Source organism: Sinohyriopsis cumingii, chromosome 5, assembly GCF_028554795.1.
Source record: "Sinohyriopsis cumingii isolate HCF-2022 chromosome 5, ASM2855479v2, whole genome shotgun sequence".
Classification (NCBI taxonomy): domain Eukaryota; kingdom Metazoa; phylum Mollusca; class Bivalvia; order Unionida; family Unionidae; genus Sinohyriopsis; species Sinohyriopsis cumingii.
The window spans coordinates 92,927,882-92,948,419 of record NC_142965.1 but is presented as its reverse complement, the minus strand read 5'-3'; the positions used below and the strand labels follow the sequence as shown (position 1 = coordinate 92,948,419).

General features: G+C 33.9%; 1 protein-coding gene across 1 annotated transcript in view; it reads left to right on the top strand.

Moving 5' to 3' along the window:
• LOC149799771 (uncharacterized) overlaps positions 1-18,065 on the top strand; it is a 41,415-nt gene extending 23,350 nt beyond the window's left edge. Inside the window, exons 2-7 of the mRNA XM_089959159.1 lie at positions 415-455; positions 850-3,404; positions 7,343-7,541; positions 12,698-12,899; positions 13,429-13,595; positions 17,043-18,065. Coding sequence (XP_089815285.1) covers positions 960-3,404; positions 7,343-7,541; positions 12,698-12,899; positions 13,429-13,595; positions 17,043-17,323 — 3,294 coding nt within the window. The 5' untranslated portion in view covers positions 415-455; positions 850-959 and the 3' untranslated portion in view covers positions 17,324-18,065. The remainder of the gene's footprint in view (positions 1-414; positions 456-849; positions 3,405-7,342; positions 7,542-12,697; positions 12,900-13,428; positions 13,596-17,042) is intronic.
• The last annotated feature ends 2,473 nt before the right edge of the window (positions 18,066-20,538 follow it).

Here is a 20,538-nt window from a genome sequence, read left to right as displayed (position 1 = left end):
AACGTATTTACGTACGTATAATGCATTGGATCGAGAGAAATATGGATTGATGTACGATAACAACATAAAATGTTTGCTTTATTAAACTTTCGCCTTACTTTCATAACGTGGAATGCTACTCACTCTGCACAATCTCTGATAAATAAACACCTGTGTACATTTTTGGGATATTATTCCTACTCCGACGATAATGGATGTTAAGAATGCAACAAAATAGTTCCAGCACTTGGCCCATTTACATTGTTCCGTGTGTTCGTGTGTGTGATAACTTGTTACAGTCCATCTAATAAATGTCTTGATTTTAATTTGAAGTAAGTAAAACGTACTGGTATATTGTGCTCGTTTGTGTTTATAGAAAATTGAAATTGTTCATTGGAACATTTACGTTGTCCAATCTTCTTTTTTGGTCCTTAGTCTTTGCAAGTTGTCAAGATCTGTAATTTCGGAGCCTGAAGGTAAGGTTTTTTTATACATATTGTCAATAATCCTATACCTAAATGGACTTGCTCGATTTTACCGGAGTTAGAGATAATGTAACAATTCAATTTTGCAATAAAACACGCTTCGTGTTTAATTTATAGATATTATAAGCTTGAGTGTTCACTCCTTCTGTTCATTTCTAGATTCTGATCGGTAACGGCATTGAAACACCCACAAATGATCGCTCACATGATACAGAGATACGTACAAACAGACCTAAGAAGGGAGACTATCATCTCCAAATCTTTGTGTAAATCATAGAAATTTAAGTGAGCATAATATGTCGCCTGAAATTGCTATTTTCCATTAATTTACTCCAGTTTTTAAAAATATGTAACCAACAAAATGTACAAGCGCATACAATTGCAGGTGCTGCATTCGCTATTAAAGTGGAAAGTGGGATACGTACAATTATCTCGACGGGATCTGTCGGAATTCGCTTTTGTCCACTACGAAGTTATTTTAGTTTATGGCCTAAAATGAGATTTCGTACCATGTCCTGGCTTCTCCTATTGATTTGTTGCGGCTTCTGCCTTTGCGATGAAGGATATTTCGGAGTTGCTCACGATGATTTCCGGAAACTGTGCGTCGTTGTTACCTTACCGGGAAGACAAAACGGACCTGATCCTGACATCTTCGAAACTAACTGGAATAAATATTTGAACATTGCAGGTGAAAAAATATTTCACTCTTCAGATATGAATGAGCAATTAAAGGTCGCAGATGAACACTGCAAAGAATCAAAACCCGACAATGATCCTATATGTGCTTTCAGAGACTTTTCTGCCATCGGTAACCTTGTTGAACAGGACGTCAGAAAACTACAAGAAACACTTAACTTCAAGTTAGATTCTGCTTGTTATTTCTATGCCCATTACATCCAAGCATGGTTCCAGCATCCTCGAATGTCAAGGCTTGACTGTGGTCCAACATTAAAATACTTATGGTTGTTTCTGGCTAAAATGTCCCGTTTACCATCTTTCGATTTATTATTTAGTATGAAGTCGGTGTATGACAATACCAACGCCAAAGGGCTTCGACAAGAGATTGATAGATTTTGCCCGGTTTCATCTACACAAAAGATCTGCGAAATTAAGATATGGACAAACACAGCAGATAAAGTAGACAAAATGCTGACCTATGTTGGTCGAGATCAATGGGACAACAGCGCCTCCGAAATACTGAAAAATGCAATGCGGTTACATTTCTATGCAGTAAAGTTGAGTTTTCTAAAATTACACCCTTCTTCAGCAGCACGGGAGTTCTTATCCACAACAGACAGCGAAGTCAATAAGTGGATTAAGGAAATTACCTTGTATGTATTTGACTCCCTTCAGAAAAATCGGATTGAATCTTTTAGTCGAGTTATAGACCTCCTTCCTTATACCGTCGACCTGCCATGTGATCATGCTGCTGAATTCCCATCCTTGAAAAGGACCATCTGCACGTTCAACAGTATGATAAATTCCTTAACACTATATATTGCTAATAAGAACGCAGGAGGTAACGTTAAACTAATAAGCACAAGCATTGATTATGAAAAATTTCTACAAGAAAAACGATTTGAGCAGATTTTAAATATTGGTGAAACAACACAGTATACTTTGCTAGTTGTGGCTCAACATTTGAAATTAGAGATGAAAAACAACTTTGGGGAACTTAAGAAATATTTCCAACAATTAGCTGAGTTTGATTGGAAAAAAGCAAGCGCCGATATAGCATACATAGACAGCACATTGAGCAAGTACAAAGATGCATCAGCTCAATCTGCCAAAAAAATGGATAATTATATGGATCAGGTAATAAAAGCAGCATTAGCGGCAGCAATCGGGGACCAGGTAGAGGCCGTCCTGAAATTATCATTTGCGATAGCGGAAGCATGTAATCCATTAAAAACAATATTTGCAGGTGGAAGTGCCACTGGCATCCTTGACGCAACTCAAGGAGTCTCTCAGGCCATGGCCAATGTTGCGAAAGCAGCCAAACTGAAAGATGCTTTCGACACCCTCATCAGTGAGATCAGAAAGTTTGTTGACAAACTAACAAAAAACGAAATATATTTAAACAATGTCGCCAGTTTGATAAACAGTCTAAAGAAAAACACATTGTCATCATCGTCGTCATCACCGTCCTCAATAACATCAGACTTTGAAGCCCAGAAGGATAAATTCCTGGATGATTACAATAATTATACTCCAGCTGTAACAAAGGATGACTTACGAGGAATAACGGTATATTGGGAGAACCTTATCGATGAAGCATGTGACATTCTTGATGCAACCTCTGGAACAGTTTCCGGTATAACGAAAACAGTATTAGCCGCACAAAGAACCTGTCCCAATGCAAAAGTCGAGGTTCAGAAGCTGATCGCAACTTACGAAGAGATTTACGATTTCCAATTTAAACTGATGGACGCTCTTGTGGCTTGTATGAGGGCTGTCACAGCATACCAGACGGCTAATATTATTAATTCAGACTTCGACGCAGCAAAACTTAAGAATGCTGACAACCCTGAAATATTCGCAGAACTGGAGATGCTATCGGCCTTTTCAATGATCTCCTACAAAATATCTATGCTTACTGCCATAGACTCGTACTGTGACATACTGACGTACACAGAGGGACATCTACCACGTGAATGCATTGGCGCGGGGACATCAATAACGTCTCTTTTAAGTAGAACTAAATTGACATGCTCGACCATGCTAGAATTTCAGCGCATTCCAACAAAACCATCGCGACCAGGAGATAAGGCCTATATTAGTCTGAAAGACCTGTATGCTGGGCAGACTGCAGTATTTAAGATTCCAGACAGCCAGTGGTTAATAGACCACAACTGGATTTCATCATCCGAAAAAAATGACAAGATGTTTGTTCAACGATTTGAGATTTACCTTCCAGTTGTCAGCAAGACCAAGAAACAGGTACTGTTCAATTATAATTTTAGATCAGAATCCATTTAGAAAGTTGAATCCTTTCACAGTAATAATAATAATAATAATAATAATAATAATAATAATGATAAGTAGTATAAACATGTGATGTTAACGTTACTAATTACAATATTCATTGCCACAAATAGTGTAAGGATCCAACAACACTAACATAAAGATTCAACAATTACACTAAGTTATCCTTTTCATACAGCAATCTTGCTTGGTGTTTTGTATTGAGTTTACTACTTTACTGAGATAAAAACGACAATTTGCCAAACAACTGGGAAACCTGAGTAAGAGGAAAGTAGCGAGTACTATGTACTTAAAAGAAAAATACAGAACATTGCAAAAGAACCTGACATTGTCTGGCAAATACTATAATTAATGGACTCAACGTGTATCTTTAATATATAGTTTTAAAGTCAAGTAAGCGGGTCATGTAAGTAGTATACTTCAGCAAGTTGAAAAAAAACCCCACACAAGCAGCATTAAACTACATTCCCACCTATAAAGTTTGATGACACGAGGTAAAACACTTTTACGACTATCAGATATATATATATATATATATATATATATATATATATATATATATATATATATATATATATATATATATATATATATATATATATATATATATATTTGTATATATATACATACATACATATATATATATATATATATATATATATATATATATATATATATATATATATATATATATATATATATATATATATATATATATATATATTTGTATATATATATACATATATATATATATATATATATATATATATATATATATATATATATATATATATATATATATATATATATATATATATAGTTACGACTCTAGGTTTAAAAAAATAACAGTGTAAAGCGAAACGAACAAGTTTAGTAAAATCTTAAGATAATTTATTTCTGTTTTAAGTTATAAAAGTAAAAGATTAAGAGACACTTACAGTTTTGTGAATTAAATCCCACGTATTCCTAAATGTCCTATGATAAGGCCAATTTAAAAGAAAAAATTCTTATGAATTCCAATAATCTTAAATGTCCTGATGTACCATCAAGGGTTTTTTGAATGCGTTCTCAATAATCCCAAAGTATTGTTTTGTCCAGGACATCAATAAACCCTTTGTTATTCCAATGAATAATTTAAACAAATAATTCTTATAGAATTATATCTGATCACAAATGCAAACTCTGATCATTGGTTCCCTAATACTTATATGAAACAGGAAGGAATATCTGTTTACCAAGTAATTTATATAATCCCTACTCGACTTTCGTCGCAAAAGAATGTTCTGGAAATCTTAATCATTTCCATAAACAACTCCATTAACCCTTGAACTCAGATTTTGGGGAAAATCTTGTTTACCACTTATAATGATGATAAAGCTCAGTTATGTAGAAATGCTATCCACAAATTATCAGTCACAAAGATGACAAAAATCAGGCATGCGAAAATTCAGTCTAAAAAACCTAATTCGCAACGATGACAAAAGACAGGAACACAGTATTCACACATACACAACAAAATCATAACTAACCGCCACAACTGGAATGGGCATTCTGTCCAGTCCCTCTATGACTCAAACCTTGCGAGGACCGATATGGAACGCACACATTAAAAACGATACTAACTGCAATTTTAAACACATGGCACGTTTGGCCTAATTGAAACCATCTATTGTTCCTAATGTAAGCTTAACAAAACTACTGTCGTACATCAATTATTAAACGACACAATGTTTGAGACATGATTGAAGCCCATACATATCCAGTGACTCTTTACATTGTATTATTAGTAGTGGTAATTTTATTATTTTTATTGTTTGCCAATTACCTTCAACTGACATTACTTATTCCATGCGAGCATAAGATGTACGCAATTAACGAGGCTTCTCTATCTAATTTGAGGTTCGTGGTGACGCTCTATCCAAAAAATGAAATCATATTTCTTGGTGTACGATGGCTTTTGTCATAAAGTTCTCTGGGTGTATAAATGTAAGGACCAACTGACGAAAGCATGAAAGAAGGGTCTTTCTGTACACTAGCAAAACGTGCAAGACAATAGCTCATAAGCAGCAATGGTAATTGTTGATATCTAAAAATGGTCTCGTTTTATGTAAATGATTAGTCACCAGAAATGAAGAATTTTCATACGGTTCAATTATTATTTAAACCGAAGCATCAAATCAAGCCTAGCTCTTGTGACAATGGGTTACAAACGGTCTTTTTTATATTCAATAACGCGTTACGTACGTCTTTGTTACGGCCTCTTTGCAAGCAATAACTGGTTAAGCCCGAGTTTGTTTCTTTTACAAGCAAATACGGGTTAGTTACATCTTTTTATCAACCAATAACGGGTTACGTGCGTTCTTTTGTATTAAGCAATAACGAATTACCTATGACCTATTCCCCAAACACTTATGGGTTACGAACGATCTTGTTTCAAGCAATTACTGGGTACTTAACGGCTTTTGTTAAGCAGGAAAGGGTTACGTACGGTCTTTGCTTCGTGCGATATTGGGTTGCTTGCGAACTTTTTCAGAATACTATACTGGATCTCCATACAGATAAAGCCTCGAAGACATCATAAAATAATTCTGCATATGGGTTTATCTAAATTTACCATGAACTATAATTAAGGACGGTTTATTATCCGATAAGATTTTTTATAGCAATTGTTTTAATTGCCGTGTATTGGTACCAGTACTTTTCTCGGCCAACAATACTATTTTTATTTGTAAGAGCGGTGCAAGGATACGAGTACTTAACAGTGTAACATATAATCTAGAAATGTGAGAAAAGTAAATAGAATTGCGAGTTCTGTGTTACTATATTTGTATTTTACCTATCTTTCATTTACATTTGGCAATAGTATTGAGTATTTATCAGCTTAAGTTCATGTTTGTAGAGTTAACAAGAGCTGCTCCAAGAGCTTTCCAACTTCAAAAGTTTGTCGATTTAATCTAAGCTATAGTGAAAATTGAAAAGATAGTTTAAACAACAGCATGTGGGAGAAACACTCTCCACGTTCACTCTTCTTTGATCAAATCTCTATATTTATTAATTAGTTTAAACCCACACCTGCATTTCTCAAATCTGAAACGGATATTTCGGCGACAATCGCCTCTTACCTGTCGTATAAAGGACGTAGACAAAACGAAGAATTCCAAATGTCTGCTACTAGTCAAAACTAAGATAATGGGACACGTGTCTATTACCACCAATAGCTGAAGAGTATGTACTCTATATACATTTGCAGAAACTGTCAATTTTCCACATCATGGAGCCATATTTTCTGATTTTATGTTGCGATGTTCTGAACTGAGAACAACAACAAATGCGCGGTACATGTGATCTTATGGGATAGTTAGACCACAACTGTATGTTAAAGGTGCAGGGTCGCTGTTTGCATACGTGACCTGTTTTTCTCGGTACGTAAGTCCGAATCATTAGTAAGTTGATGTGCTTAATATAACGTGATGTCGATTATTATTTACATCGAAATTTCATTATAGTGGCCTTAAATTACAGGTGCCATTAAAAAGTGTTTCTTCCTTTGAATCAAAAGAAAATATAAGTAACTATATATTTACACATGAGTAGATTATATTTTTAAATGAAGACTTTAACGAATTATGTCTATCAACAAACAAGTTCCATGTGGGAAAACAATAAACACAAAGAGGTAAATATAACGATGACGAGTTACATAAACTAATCCGATATCTGAAGTAAAGTTATATATATATATATATATATATATATATATATATATATATATATATATATATATATATATATATATATATATATATATATATATATAGATAGATAGATAGATAGATAGATAGATAGATAGATAGATATTGTTTTAAGCTAAGTATGCTGCTTTTATGCTCCAGGTTCAAGTTAAAGTGCAATCAACTGTCGGAAACCAGCTTACACCGCCTGAGGGCACAGAATATGTGATATCTCCCAGGCCCACACTCTGGTATACATACAGAGAAGGAGAAAGCGGGAGCGAGTGCCGGCAGGTGGAATTTCCCAATCCTTACAATGATAAATGCCGAAATATGCCTAAAATATGTCCAGTAACAAAAGGTAATTTAAATAATACTATAAAGTGTATACTTAGTTACGCCATTTCTTAGGTCTATGGCAATACTCCACATTGATGTATTTTACAAACATTATGGCAGTTTCCAAAATAATTTAAAGTATTCCAAATTTGTTGAAGATTTAAAACATATCTTTTTCTTTTTCACTAATTACTTCACCCCTACCACCATTCCACCAGGAACAGATGTACAGACAAAACGGAAGGTTGACAATTAGCAGTAAGATGAATATATATGCCAGGCTGCTTAAAAGCTTCCCCTCATTTAAATTAAAACATGATTTGTAAAACAACACCCTACAACTACAAAATGCAACCAAAAACCTTACCCTATGATATTGGATTCCGCAGTATGTATGTATGTATGTATATGTGTGTGTGTGTGTGTGTGTGTGTGTGTGTATGTGTTTGAAAACAATGCTCTACTTCTAAATCCTGTGCTACTTCACCAATAGTAACATTTTCAAACTAACACCATGTCTAAAATAAAATTGTTTAAAACAGCAAAATCTTTCATCCGTGACTTTTGACATACGTATATACGACCAGTGAAAGCATTTTCTTTATAGTTTTGGATATTACGTAGAACACAGTATGTACAAAATAAGAGATGATCTATACCGAAATCGTTTTTGTAAACACTTTCATTCTTTAAAACTATCCATTTTTGATAAAAGTTCAATGGTATAAAGCTAAGAATTTTAACGATGTGTCTATCGTTATTATTTTGTTTCGTTGCCTGTAAAGATTTTGACATTTGTCTTGTAAAGTATTCTAAACGTATCGTCGTTGGTGATGTCAATTCTTATTGTACTTTTCCATGTATTCATTTACATTCATTTACATGTATTTTTTATTTCTTTGTATTATAAATATTTGTTAATATAAGGCTTACAATAACGACTCATTAACGACTCTTTTATTGTTGTTCAGCCTAGTAGAGCTAGATGATGGAGTGGTTTTGCTTCAACCTTGGCGACTAGAATTATGATTCATGTTCACTCACTGAGGGATTCAAAACGCGCAGGCAATCTGTAATACATTTTGTCTCGAATTTTGTACTTTAGTTATATCACTCTCGGGTTAAGTATTTACTACATCCGGTATGTAATTAAGCTGCTGGACAAGAAGATAAGGCACACCGACAAAAGAGCGCAAGACAAAAGAGCGCCGTCAATAGAGCTCCGACATAAGGGCGCCGACAAAAGAGCGACCTTTAATTGCCGACAAAAGAGCGCCAAATTACCGACAAAATAGTGCCAGACACAATAGCGCAGGTTATACATATAATATAATATTAAAGCATTCTAAATAACTTAGATGAAGTGTAAAAATTTTGGAGATTAGAAAACACTTTAATAACGTATATGTATATTGATTTATAGTTAAATTTCTAAATTGTGGGCAATGCCTCGTAGATAATCCATCACGTTATCGTTAGCATATGTTGGAAGAAGCGCTTGTAACCTTCTGTTGAGCTGGACATATTTGTTCTTAGAAGCTAGTGGCTGAATCACTCCAGATAGATGACGTTCCATTTCTATTTCGCTGCTTCGTTTCTAGCTGGATCCGGAGCGTGATTGTGTCCCAGTGATGACAGAACGTTGTCGTTTAACGCTTTGATTCTTCCACGGCAACCATGTTTCCTGAAGCATCTCCATGACGTACTTCCATCAGCATTTTCTTTGTCTTTGCGATATCTGTAGCCGTCGACCAGTAACATAATCTTTTCTTTCTGTGATTCGATCTTATCCATGTTTCGTTATTAATAAACATTTACAAATAAAGTTTGTACTACACGTTTCACTACATATGCAAAATAACATCGTTGATTCTTAGCTCAAAAATTAACTTGAACTCAAAACTTTGAAAATAAACTACACTTTATTGCGCTTAATTGTCGGCGCTCTTTTGTCGGAGCCCTTTTATCGGTGCCCTTATGTCGGCGCTCTTTTGTCTGCGCTCTATTGTCGTGCGCTCTTCTTTACCAGAAGATAAATGATATCACCACTAATGATACCATCTTTGTCAAGTGCTTTTTATGTAGTAATGTTAACTATGAAGCAGTGCTGAGTAAATTCTGACCCCTCTATAATATACAATTGCTTTGTGGGGGGACGGGGCATATATATATATATATATATATATATATATATATATATATATATATATATATACTTACAGTGAGAAAATATATCTGTACTATATAATATTATAAACAAAACATCCTGTCTTATCACTATTAAGAAAATAATTACTAGACGGAGACCGAAGAACCATCGCAATACATAATTTTATATGCAACTATTATACTTTACACAATTATTTTCTTTACGTAAATAAAAAAGTATAACACAATATAAGAATTAAATACAAGTTAAAATATATAAAATGGCCAGTCCTAAAACCAAATATATGGCATAATTAAAACAAAATAGCAAACACATAGAACACACGTAGGACATTAGACTGATCATTGGCCAAGATCACTCATTTCGGGACCATGTCATAGAAACCATCCGCAAGACCCAGTGTCTCATGAGGGACGTATATGTCATAAAAATTATACTGGGAAGGAAAACAAAGGTACCAGTTCCAGGGATCTTGTAAGTACGACAAACCGTAAAAGAATAAAATGCAAATAGCAAAAAGCAACCCCTGAACAAAAATAATTAATACTTTTTCTTCCAAATTCTTTTTGATTTTTACAGAAATACAAAACTCCACACAATTTGGGATACAGAAACACACAAAAGCCTTAACAAATTTTATATGGCCATAGCTCTAAGTGATATTTGCATAGCCATAATGCCGCCGAGTTTAGAGCTGTTTATGACTGCGGGGTCGTCGATATCTTGGGTTTTGTTTAACCCGATTACTGCGGGGAATGGTAATCTTGGTTCTAAGTACAGTATTGATTATCTGGACAAACTGTTTTGCGGCACAATGAGGTTCTGGTGGGATCCATTTGTACTCCGGAAGGAGCAGACCTAGAGAGGCCGTTCCTTGATTTATATAATAGCTGTGGGATCGGAAATATCTCGTAATCGTCGACTGGATCCCACGTGATAAATAACATCGTATATTCCATATTAAACCAAACATTTAATGTCACTCTGTATGTGAAAATCAACTATATATTCATCATACTTGCTTAACTATACGTTGCTCAATTGTGTTCATAACTTTCATACATGGGTCATATCTATTGATGGACCAACATATCAGTGATATGTGTTGTTAATTGCGTAAACTGATCATAGAAGTCGGGAGATCAATAAATCAATTGTGTTTTTTCATTATTCCATTTTCGATTATATCAGATGATCACATCTATGGATAGATCCATACACCAATCATATTTTTTTTTTTAAATTAAGGTTGTGTTAAACGTATTCCTATTCATTCTTGACTTTTGTTCGAACTACAAGGTGTTAGATAAGTTCATTATGAGTTTGCAGTATAAATAAACATCTGATTCACTGAAAGCTATCCCACGCGGTCTCTTCCAAGATAGATTATCTTTATCCTAATTTTAAAAAGCGTGATACATTCACAAATATGATATCAAGCACTATCCCAAGAATTCTGCACAATAGCTCGGAAAAATTCAAATATAATGATTGTATGATGAAAATCATTATAAAAGTTTAAAATCTGATATTTACATATTTATTGTTAAATATAAGCATCTCTTTTACACATGTCTTGCATAGATGTACAAACTAAAATGGTATTTTAATATGTTATACTACAAATACATCATGGATATATAATTCCTGTCCGTTATTTTAGAATAATTTTCTATATAGTTAAGTACTGTTTGCAAGTCTAAATACGATAGGTAGGAATACATGTGGGTTACGTCGACTATGACATGTTTATGCTGAAACACATTAAGTGCTAAATTATTTATGTAATAAATTGGAAGCGTTTTGAAAGCGTGTTTTCTACCTCATGAAAGTCGTTACAAAGACACCACCGGTACGTGACAGGATATTGTTTGTAATAAGAGTTAACAGTCAAGTTACTAAATTTGAATAAATAAGATCGTGCTTGGTATTTCAATAAATTACATTGAAGCATTTTATCACTCATGCCCCTTAATATTGCTTAAGGAGCGCAGTAGCATATCATAGTTGGGTCGAAAAGTTTTATGAAGCGTTGTTGTAGTAACATACTGTGTTGTTTTCAAAAACTACTTTCAGGATGCTAGTTGTAAAAGTTATTTTGGTGTAATAACATAAGCATTGTTCGCTAAACGTATTGTTACTAGTAATGAACATGTATTAAAATGTTTGATTTGGCGTAATTTTAAAGGATTTGTTTATCATATATATTTTTGAGTCTACCACAGGATAAAGTCAGTGGCTGTGTATAGGAAACTCCTTAAAATACTATTTCTCACTGTTAAGCCCGGGTCGGCGGTCTCGTTGACTTTCTTAAAGGATCTTAGTTTTCATTCCTATTCATGAGATGGCCAATAATGTGTTAAAAGCGCAATAAAACAGACTAAAACAAAACAAATGATGCATCATTTCTTCCAAGTTTTGTTTTTCGTTTCTATTACAGCCTGTGCTACATTGCTCAAAATTTATAACGTTGAGTGTTTGGTTGTGTGAACCACAAATCATTTAAAACTTCTAGGTGAGGCTAGGGTGTTGTCTGTTTGATAAATGTTTTCGTGCAACAGCATAGGATGTTGTTAGGAAACAAAGTAAACAGATCAATATCATAATATCGTTGGAGCTGAAATTTAGTAAAACGATGTTTTGGTGTTTTTTGAGGTGTTGTTCCAAAAATTGTTTAGACGGGTGTTGGAGGGGTCATATTACTACTCAGATTACCAGGTTTTGCTATCTTTCTACTGCAAAGGGACTTGAATCTCTGGGTTGTAAATCTATGAACGGATGACATCTATCACCAGCCCTTCTACCAATTCCTATGGGATTCAGACAATGTCTATGATAAAGAAAGCCTTGACAACAGATGACACAATATTCATATATGTAACAAACATGGGCTCCATGCTTAATAGAGATGCTGCTCGGATTAGAGGAATATATTTCCGAACTGCATGTTTATGTTAGTTTCTTCAGATGTTATGGTTTCCATTTAATTTTCTCTTTTTTTCCTACAGAGTTAGCTAATTGTGCTAATCGAGGGAACATTTGCCCGTCTATCTATACACAATGGGATATTAATATTTATGGTTACGAAAACGCAAATCTGGCTGTTCCTTCTACAGATGTACCTCTCAGAGTTGCAATACAACTCTGTTCTCTACGAGAGTCAGAATATGCGTTGATGCAGCTGCTGGACCACAAAATTGGAATTTCAAAGTATGCTATACCGATATTTCTCAACAAAGAAGCATCCTCTAGTAGTGATCAACATGAATTTAAGTAACGCGGCACCTTGTGGGGTCTATTTTATATATATATAGATTATCAAATAAAATACATACACAGGAAACATTTGCTTTACATAAACTGTTTGTCATTTACAGTTCTATTTTTAAACTGTTCCTGTTGGGCTAGTTACCCTGAAAAACCTCTAAGAACTTTTAAAACCAACATGCTTTCTCATTCACAAGGCGTTCCGTTTATTTCGATTAATATGTCTCTTAACAGGTTACAGTCAAACACTAAAAATAAAATTGTGAACATTTTTATCACGATTCGACGAAAGATTCGATTTCGTTTCCAAAACGTATGCATGTTGATTCATAAAATGTAGACCATTAAACGGACAGCATCGGTCCATGTTTACAACACATTTCGTATATCTCTGACTTAATTGCTAACAACCAAATCTGTCATTGGTTATATGTGTACTAAATTTAAATAAACATTCAAATGTTTGGTTCAGGATTCTGTCTGCTGTGGGACAACCAATGAGTTGGCAAGCTCACCATTCTGAGGCATACAGCACTAAGGGCACATGTTGTGGAGCAAACCAATATTACGATGACTCAACGTCCAAGTGTACAGCGTGTCCATCAGGCAGTGTAGACAAATACAGAGGTCTTCTATGCGGTAAGCCTTTATTTTACTGTCCATTCAGATTGAACGTAATGCTCTGCTCTTCTGAGGTGTAGTCTGTATGATGCAATTTGACTGCCTACAGATTGAAAACATGTGCAAAGTACAGGACATGAGTACAAATGTATTAACGATTAGCAACAGTTCAGCATATTGATGCCTAAGTGATGCAAATAAAAGGTATTTTTTTTATAAGTTTCAGGTCGGTTTGCGGAAGATGACTTAACCATATTTTAGATACCCAAAGGTAAATGTACAGAGGTCAAATTAATTATTTCCCGAAAAGAAAATCTTGTTTTCTTTATGTTTTGTGCAAATCAAACGGTATTACAATATTTTCACCAAAAGATTAAACGAAACTTAAATATAAACACAGACGTACTTTTAATGGTTAGGTAAGCAGCACATTGAATATGTGTGAAAATTTGTAAAGACTCTTTCCGCTGATTAGATCTTACTTTACATTCAAAGTTTGAGGAAGCTATCTTCTCTCAACATTCGGATTAACTACGATTATACAAATTATTAAAGTCAGCGACAAGGTTTGTTTTTCGTCACCTAACTTGTTTTCCAAAATATTTTTTTCTGCCGTTGTTTAGAACGTGTTATGATTTAATGTTTATTTTTTATAGTGTCAACGTTTTAGTTAATTGTACACCAAATGCTACTTTGGTGATTTGCTGCTATTTTCAAATCAATATTCCTCTAATTTTAAAAAAGTCACAAAAAGACCAAATAACCCAGCAGCAACAGCGGTTATTTGTGTGCTCGGAAAAGAGCACCTAAAATGCAAATTGCCTTTCGCCGTGCATAATTAAAGGTAGAAAGGTGGAAAGTAAAATATTCCTGTTTGTCAGGGACAACACAGTATTTTGCGAACTGTGGAACAAACATATGTGTGGTGGTATTTTTACCGTATTCAAAGGAAGGTTCTTGGTTGGCAAAGAATATTATCGGGGAAAACGTTGGATTCATTTTCTCAGAAGAATCCCACAAACGAGAAAAATTACAGACAATAGTAGGCTTGAACTTGAAATCATCTTCATATTATCGCTGTCGTCAGCAGGGGTACTACTAGATGTAAACGGGGATATTTCACAGGGTAGGAATCTAATTACCAGCACCTACAAATGAATGTTTTGTTTAAAAAAACGAGTCGTGCAGCATAATAATTTCATCATTTTGAAAGTTTTATCTCGGAGAGGTGGGGAATATGATGCAAGCGTGTTTTGCGGGTCTCACCACAAAACATTCAGTAACTTTACAGAATTTTAAGAACACGGGCAATTAGAGTTGAACTAATTCTCAATGCAAATTCACTAAGTGAAAATGGAATCTGCTGAGCTTTTCCCAGTTATTTTCTCACGTGTATTATCAGCCAGGTTATATTATTTTTGTTTCGCTTTAAAATGTTAAAAATCAGCTGTCTGTTATGAAAGCTTTAGACGCTTTTATTTACACAAGCAATTTCAGTCAGGATTGATTAAATACATGTATGGCAGGATAGCTTAATGAAATCACGTGTACTGTTTTTTGTTAGCATCGCTTTTAACAAAGTTTGCAAATTTGCCACACCGCTGAGCAAACGTATTTATGATTAATAAATCTCCTCTTCCAAAAGTGTTAGTAGATGATTGCAATTATTAAAGGCTAGAATGAAAAGGACAGTTTATAGACACAAGTCTTTCTAGTAAAATCTCTCGAGCGGCGTAGTAGTTAGAGAGTCATCCTCGGATACGGGATGTCGCTGGTTCGACCCCGGGTCCAGTCATACCCAATACTTATAAAAATGGTACTAATAAGCAGCCTTACTAGGCGATCAATATTAAAAAGCTAGTGTTAGGTCTGGTCCACCTGGATCAGGATAACGTGACTGGGTGGGACATCATGCTACATGTCTGCAGCATCATGCTCCAGTGCTAGACATCACTATAAACTGCCACAACGCAGACATAGTAGCGATATGACTGAACAATTGTTAAAGCTACGCAAGAAATCAAAATCACACATATGCACTTTCTGGTAATATTGGACATTTCAATATTTTGTTAAACGAGGCACAAATACCCGGTATATATGTGTCACTAGAAGAATTTACAAGATCAATATATACTATAGTTCATATACTACTTCTGTGACTTATAAATTAATTGGAGATAATTTGTTTTCCGATTTGTTTCGTCCAGTCTTGTGTCTGTTTTCATAAATGCATGCATGACTTTATTCTAGGCGGAGCTTTCACCCACTCTTGTTCAGTGACGCAATTGATCGGGCAAAATCATCATTGATATTTCACACAAAAATTATATTTGATGGTGTCATTTACCCCGGTTTCTCAAAGACGATAAAATACGAAATCTGTGTGGAAGGAACAGCGGTTCAGCATTTACTTTTCTTTTTCTATGGCAATTACTGTATACCCTCTAAGGGAAGAAAGGCAGGAGATATCGATATTTTAAGCACATTAATTGAACCTGAGTAATGCTTTTAAAAATTGAAAATAAACAATATCTGATGACGACTAAACGCTTGCGCAAAGATGCCAGAATCCTGATGCAGTGTGCTTCATAATTCATTTAGTTCAGGAAATCCAGATAGGAATCAGTCTTCCTTTGTATGTATCAACAGTACCTGATTCTTTTCATGAATCTATGACACATCATTTAAATTCGTTTCTTGATCCCCACTTTCTCTTTCTTACCATTATTTCCGTTGAAGATAGCCATTATGTAAAATATTTAGGATAACGATTACATACATACATACATACATACATACATACATATATATATATATATATATATATATATATATATATATATATATATATATATATATATATATATATATATATATAACAGTCATTGCAAACAGTTTAGTAGAAAGTGTCACATGGATGGGAATGGTCATAATAAATAAACATAAGTTTATAGCCGATCCTAATTGCTTTCTTTGCAATAATATATATATATATATATATATATATATATATATATATATATATATATATATATATATATATATATACCCTGTATCAGAATATCATTTTATCAAAATATCTGCCCACTAACTGAAAGCAACATTATCTATATGTTTAAAGGGGTTATGGTGTAAAGACAGTGGTTTTGCTAAACGTTTATAAGACAATTGTTGTTGAGCATGAATAATTAAAATAACTAATACCATCTGAATTTATGTCACAGACAACTAATTATTTAACATTATACGGAACCAACTAGTAACAATAATATTAACAAGCTTAGTTAAGAATGTGAAGTCCCTCATTGGCTTAAAATAGGTACATGTAAATTATTGATCTACTTTGTTAGAAAAATCTTCCGAATCGATAAATAATAGTGAACACACTTTGGGCCTCTTTTGGTAGATGAAATCCCTTTTGTTACTGAAACTAAACTGACAATATTTTCTTTACATTTACAGGAAATGAAATTCGATTTGTTCCAGCACCGACCAGCGATACCACATTTTCCTTCGTCAATGCGCAAACTATGTGCACAAAAGCCGGCACAACCATTGCTTCAACGCAAACTATGCAGAGAGCAGCGGCTCTAGGGTACGACGCATGCGAATGCGGCTGGTTCTCTGAAGGAATCATGCAAGCACCAAAACCGAATGTCAACTGTAAAGAAAATGGCGGCTACAGTACAATAACGTGCAGCAGCAGTAACACCTGGGGAGTTTATTGTCTCAATAACTTCTAGAAAGATACGTCTGCTGTTTAAGTCATCAAGGATTCTTTGGAAAACGCACCGTCGGAACGTAAAAATAGCTTGCAAAAGAATGAGTTTTAAAGTTTGGTTAACCAGAATGTTCACATATGATTGCTTATGTAGTATTCTATATATAATATCACAAACGATTGACAAATATGTCATTTCCTCTTAATCTTTTAAAATTAGGACTGAGTGCAGCTGCTTTAGCTTTCCCGGATAAATGACAATGGATTATAATTCCAACAAGCAAGGCTCTTTTAAATCCGTCACACATTTCAAAACATTGAACAGCCCTTAAGTAAAATAGAAGAATATAGAGCTCCCAGAAGACTACTATAATTGTTACACATGATGCATATGCAAGCATAATTTCTCCCTATTAGTGTTTCTAGCGTAAAATAATCTTACAACACAAGAGAAACAGTGCAATTTATGTAACATTAAATTAATTTCATTTGCATTTCACTTATCAAATCTGAAGATCTAAACGTATTTTTTCACTGACTACATTTTAAAGATTGCGATAAGACTTTATTTCTTTATATTTTGTCGGGGTTTGTTCTTTATAATATTGTTTATATTTGAGCTACTGGATTAACCAATCTTTCATTGCACTGTGTAAAATAAAAATAGTTTTTTTTCCCCCGTGTCTGTGTCATATTATATATGTGCTGCTTACTAAGATACGATTATATTCGAAGCAATAAAAGGCAGCATACATTTATCTTTAGTTTGGCTTCTGTGTTTTCCTTTTTTATGTTTTTGACAAGACATTTATCAGGCTTTGGCACAAATAGCATTTTCAGCTATTATTTAGGAATTTTCTCAAATACCGATTGTACATCAAGCATGAAACGCTGCTGCCTACCTTTGAAGCTATATTTATTTCTGTCTGTCCTTCTTTCGATCGATCGACCTAAATTAAATAATTTTAAAGAACATAAGAAGAAATGATTTTAAGATTATAAAAATATTTCCGAATGTCAATTAAATATTTGGAACGTCAATTTAAATTAGTAGGAACATCCCTGAGTTATGTGCACTTAAGTCCGTTTGCACTAAAGATTAAAATATATCATAATAATGACCAAACGTATAGAAAGCAGTCATATTTAGTCTCACTATCTCCGGGCAGGTGATACAATATATATATATATATATATATATATATATATATATATATATATATATATATATATATCAGCAAGTTGGTAAGTTCGAAAACATTAAACGTACGAAGCGATGTTCACTTCGGTTGGTAATTTTCTCTTGATTTCTCTTTCTCAAGATGCCAAAGACAACTGCCTTTCTCATTTTGTTTTCTAATCCAAATAAGTACCACACATTCCCGAGACTATATTTCCCTACATGTATATTTTTTCTTATTTTACAGATTGGTATGATTTATCAGTAAACAAATCTAAGCCATAGATAGTCATTTAATGCCACGCACCACAAAGCATTGCCTAAAACACGTAACACAAGCACTTATTTATAGCTCTATATACGAAGCACTTACAGAGGGAATACGCATAGAAATCCTTCTCATGAAATCTGACAGTGGCCGTTTTACGAACGTAATCTATATGAACATGTAATCCTCTGAATACGGTTCAGTGTTACGTTGGAACCAAATTCTCTGTTGTCAAACAATGAATCACTTAAACAATTAAAACCTTATGCGGAAACGTACATATAAATAGTACCTACACTAGGTTTGTAACATGTCTTTTGAGAACCCTTCATTATGATAGGGAACAATAGTGCCAAGAGTGGAAATACATATGTCAATGTTATCCTGGTATAACTGATTATGGCAAAAAATTAAACGATCTTGGAAAAATGATTCAATTTTATCCTGGAACATTTAATAACAGAAAGAAAACAAAAGAAATTTGAGAAATATGTTAATTGTATCCAGGTACATTTGATAACAGGAAGAAAACCAAAAGAAATCGGAAAACACTTACCAAACCATACTTCAGAATCTAGGATAAAACGTCGGATCCACAGAGGAAGGAAGAGAATTATGTAATACCAGTCTTCTCTTCCCGAGATCGTCTGAATATTAAGAGCTATTCTCCATCGGAGACTTTAGACTTTACCGTGATATCTCTTGATCTGCGTGGTATACTCAATGCATGTTTTCTTTTAAAACGTTGTCTCATTTGAACCAAAGTGTGTTCTCTTAGTTCTTGGTAGAAAAATCATGAAGAATATGATGACGAAAACCATGCGCTCGTGGTACCCTTTCAGTAATGATAGCAATTATATAGAAAATGACGTTATCTTACCATCATTTAAAACTACCATTTAGTGAACATGTATCTAAAAAATATAAATCTCTCTATGGTATCTGATTTGCATTTTCTGAATCAAACAATAAACCTGAAATTTCAAAAATGTATTTACATGGAAGGACTACAATTCCAAGAAGCTTATATTCACTCCATTATTTTTTTTCCGGAGATGTATTTCCTTGAACACACACAATTTACTAGCTTTGCAAACTGTGGATGACGCGAACATGTATGATGCGCAGTGTATCTAAGAGACATTTCACTGTCGCATACTCGATTTGTTAACTGATCAGCTGAGTGACATTGACCTGTTCCATGATGTCATACGGTACATGTTAAACGAAAACTTTGAATATCATTCAAAGTCATTAATAGACCCACACGTGTACTGGTGATAAATATTGAGCATTTGCAATAAACTGCCTTCGCATATCAAGACTTAAAGCTCTAATAATTAGGCTGAGATGTCATATTTGTTTTCAACTGAGGCCTTATTATTGTTCCTACTAGTATTACTAATTTAGATGCGAAGCAAATTACCAAATTGTTTACACCCAATGGTTTTTTTTTTTGTTGTTAGAATGTTGGTGAAATAATTGGCTTGAAACACTGTTTTAAATAATTCGGGACTAAACGTAGACCTTTTATTCTAATAACGTAACTTTAGAATTTTGTATTTCAAAATTGCTAGCTGACTTCTTTTACAAATTTGATCAAACACCACATCCTAAACCGTTTTCACAAAGTTTAAGCTTTTCGTGCCTACAGCTTAACTAGTTTACTACATTTTGAGCATTAGTTGCCAAGTGTTTTTTTAGCAAAATTTTGCTACAGACCTGTGTCAATTGCCGTCACAATGTACGTACACAAACTTAAATATAGTTGAAACAGATAATTTGTTAA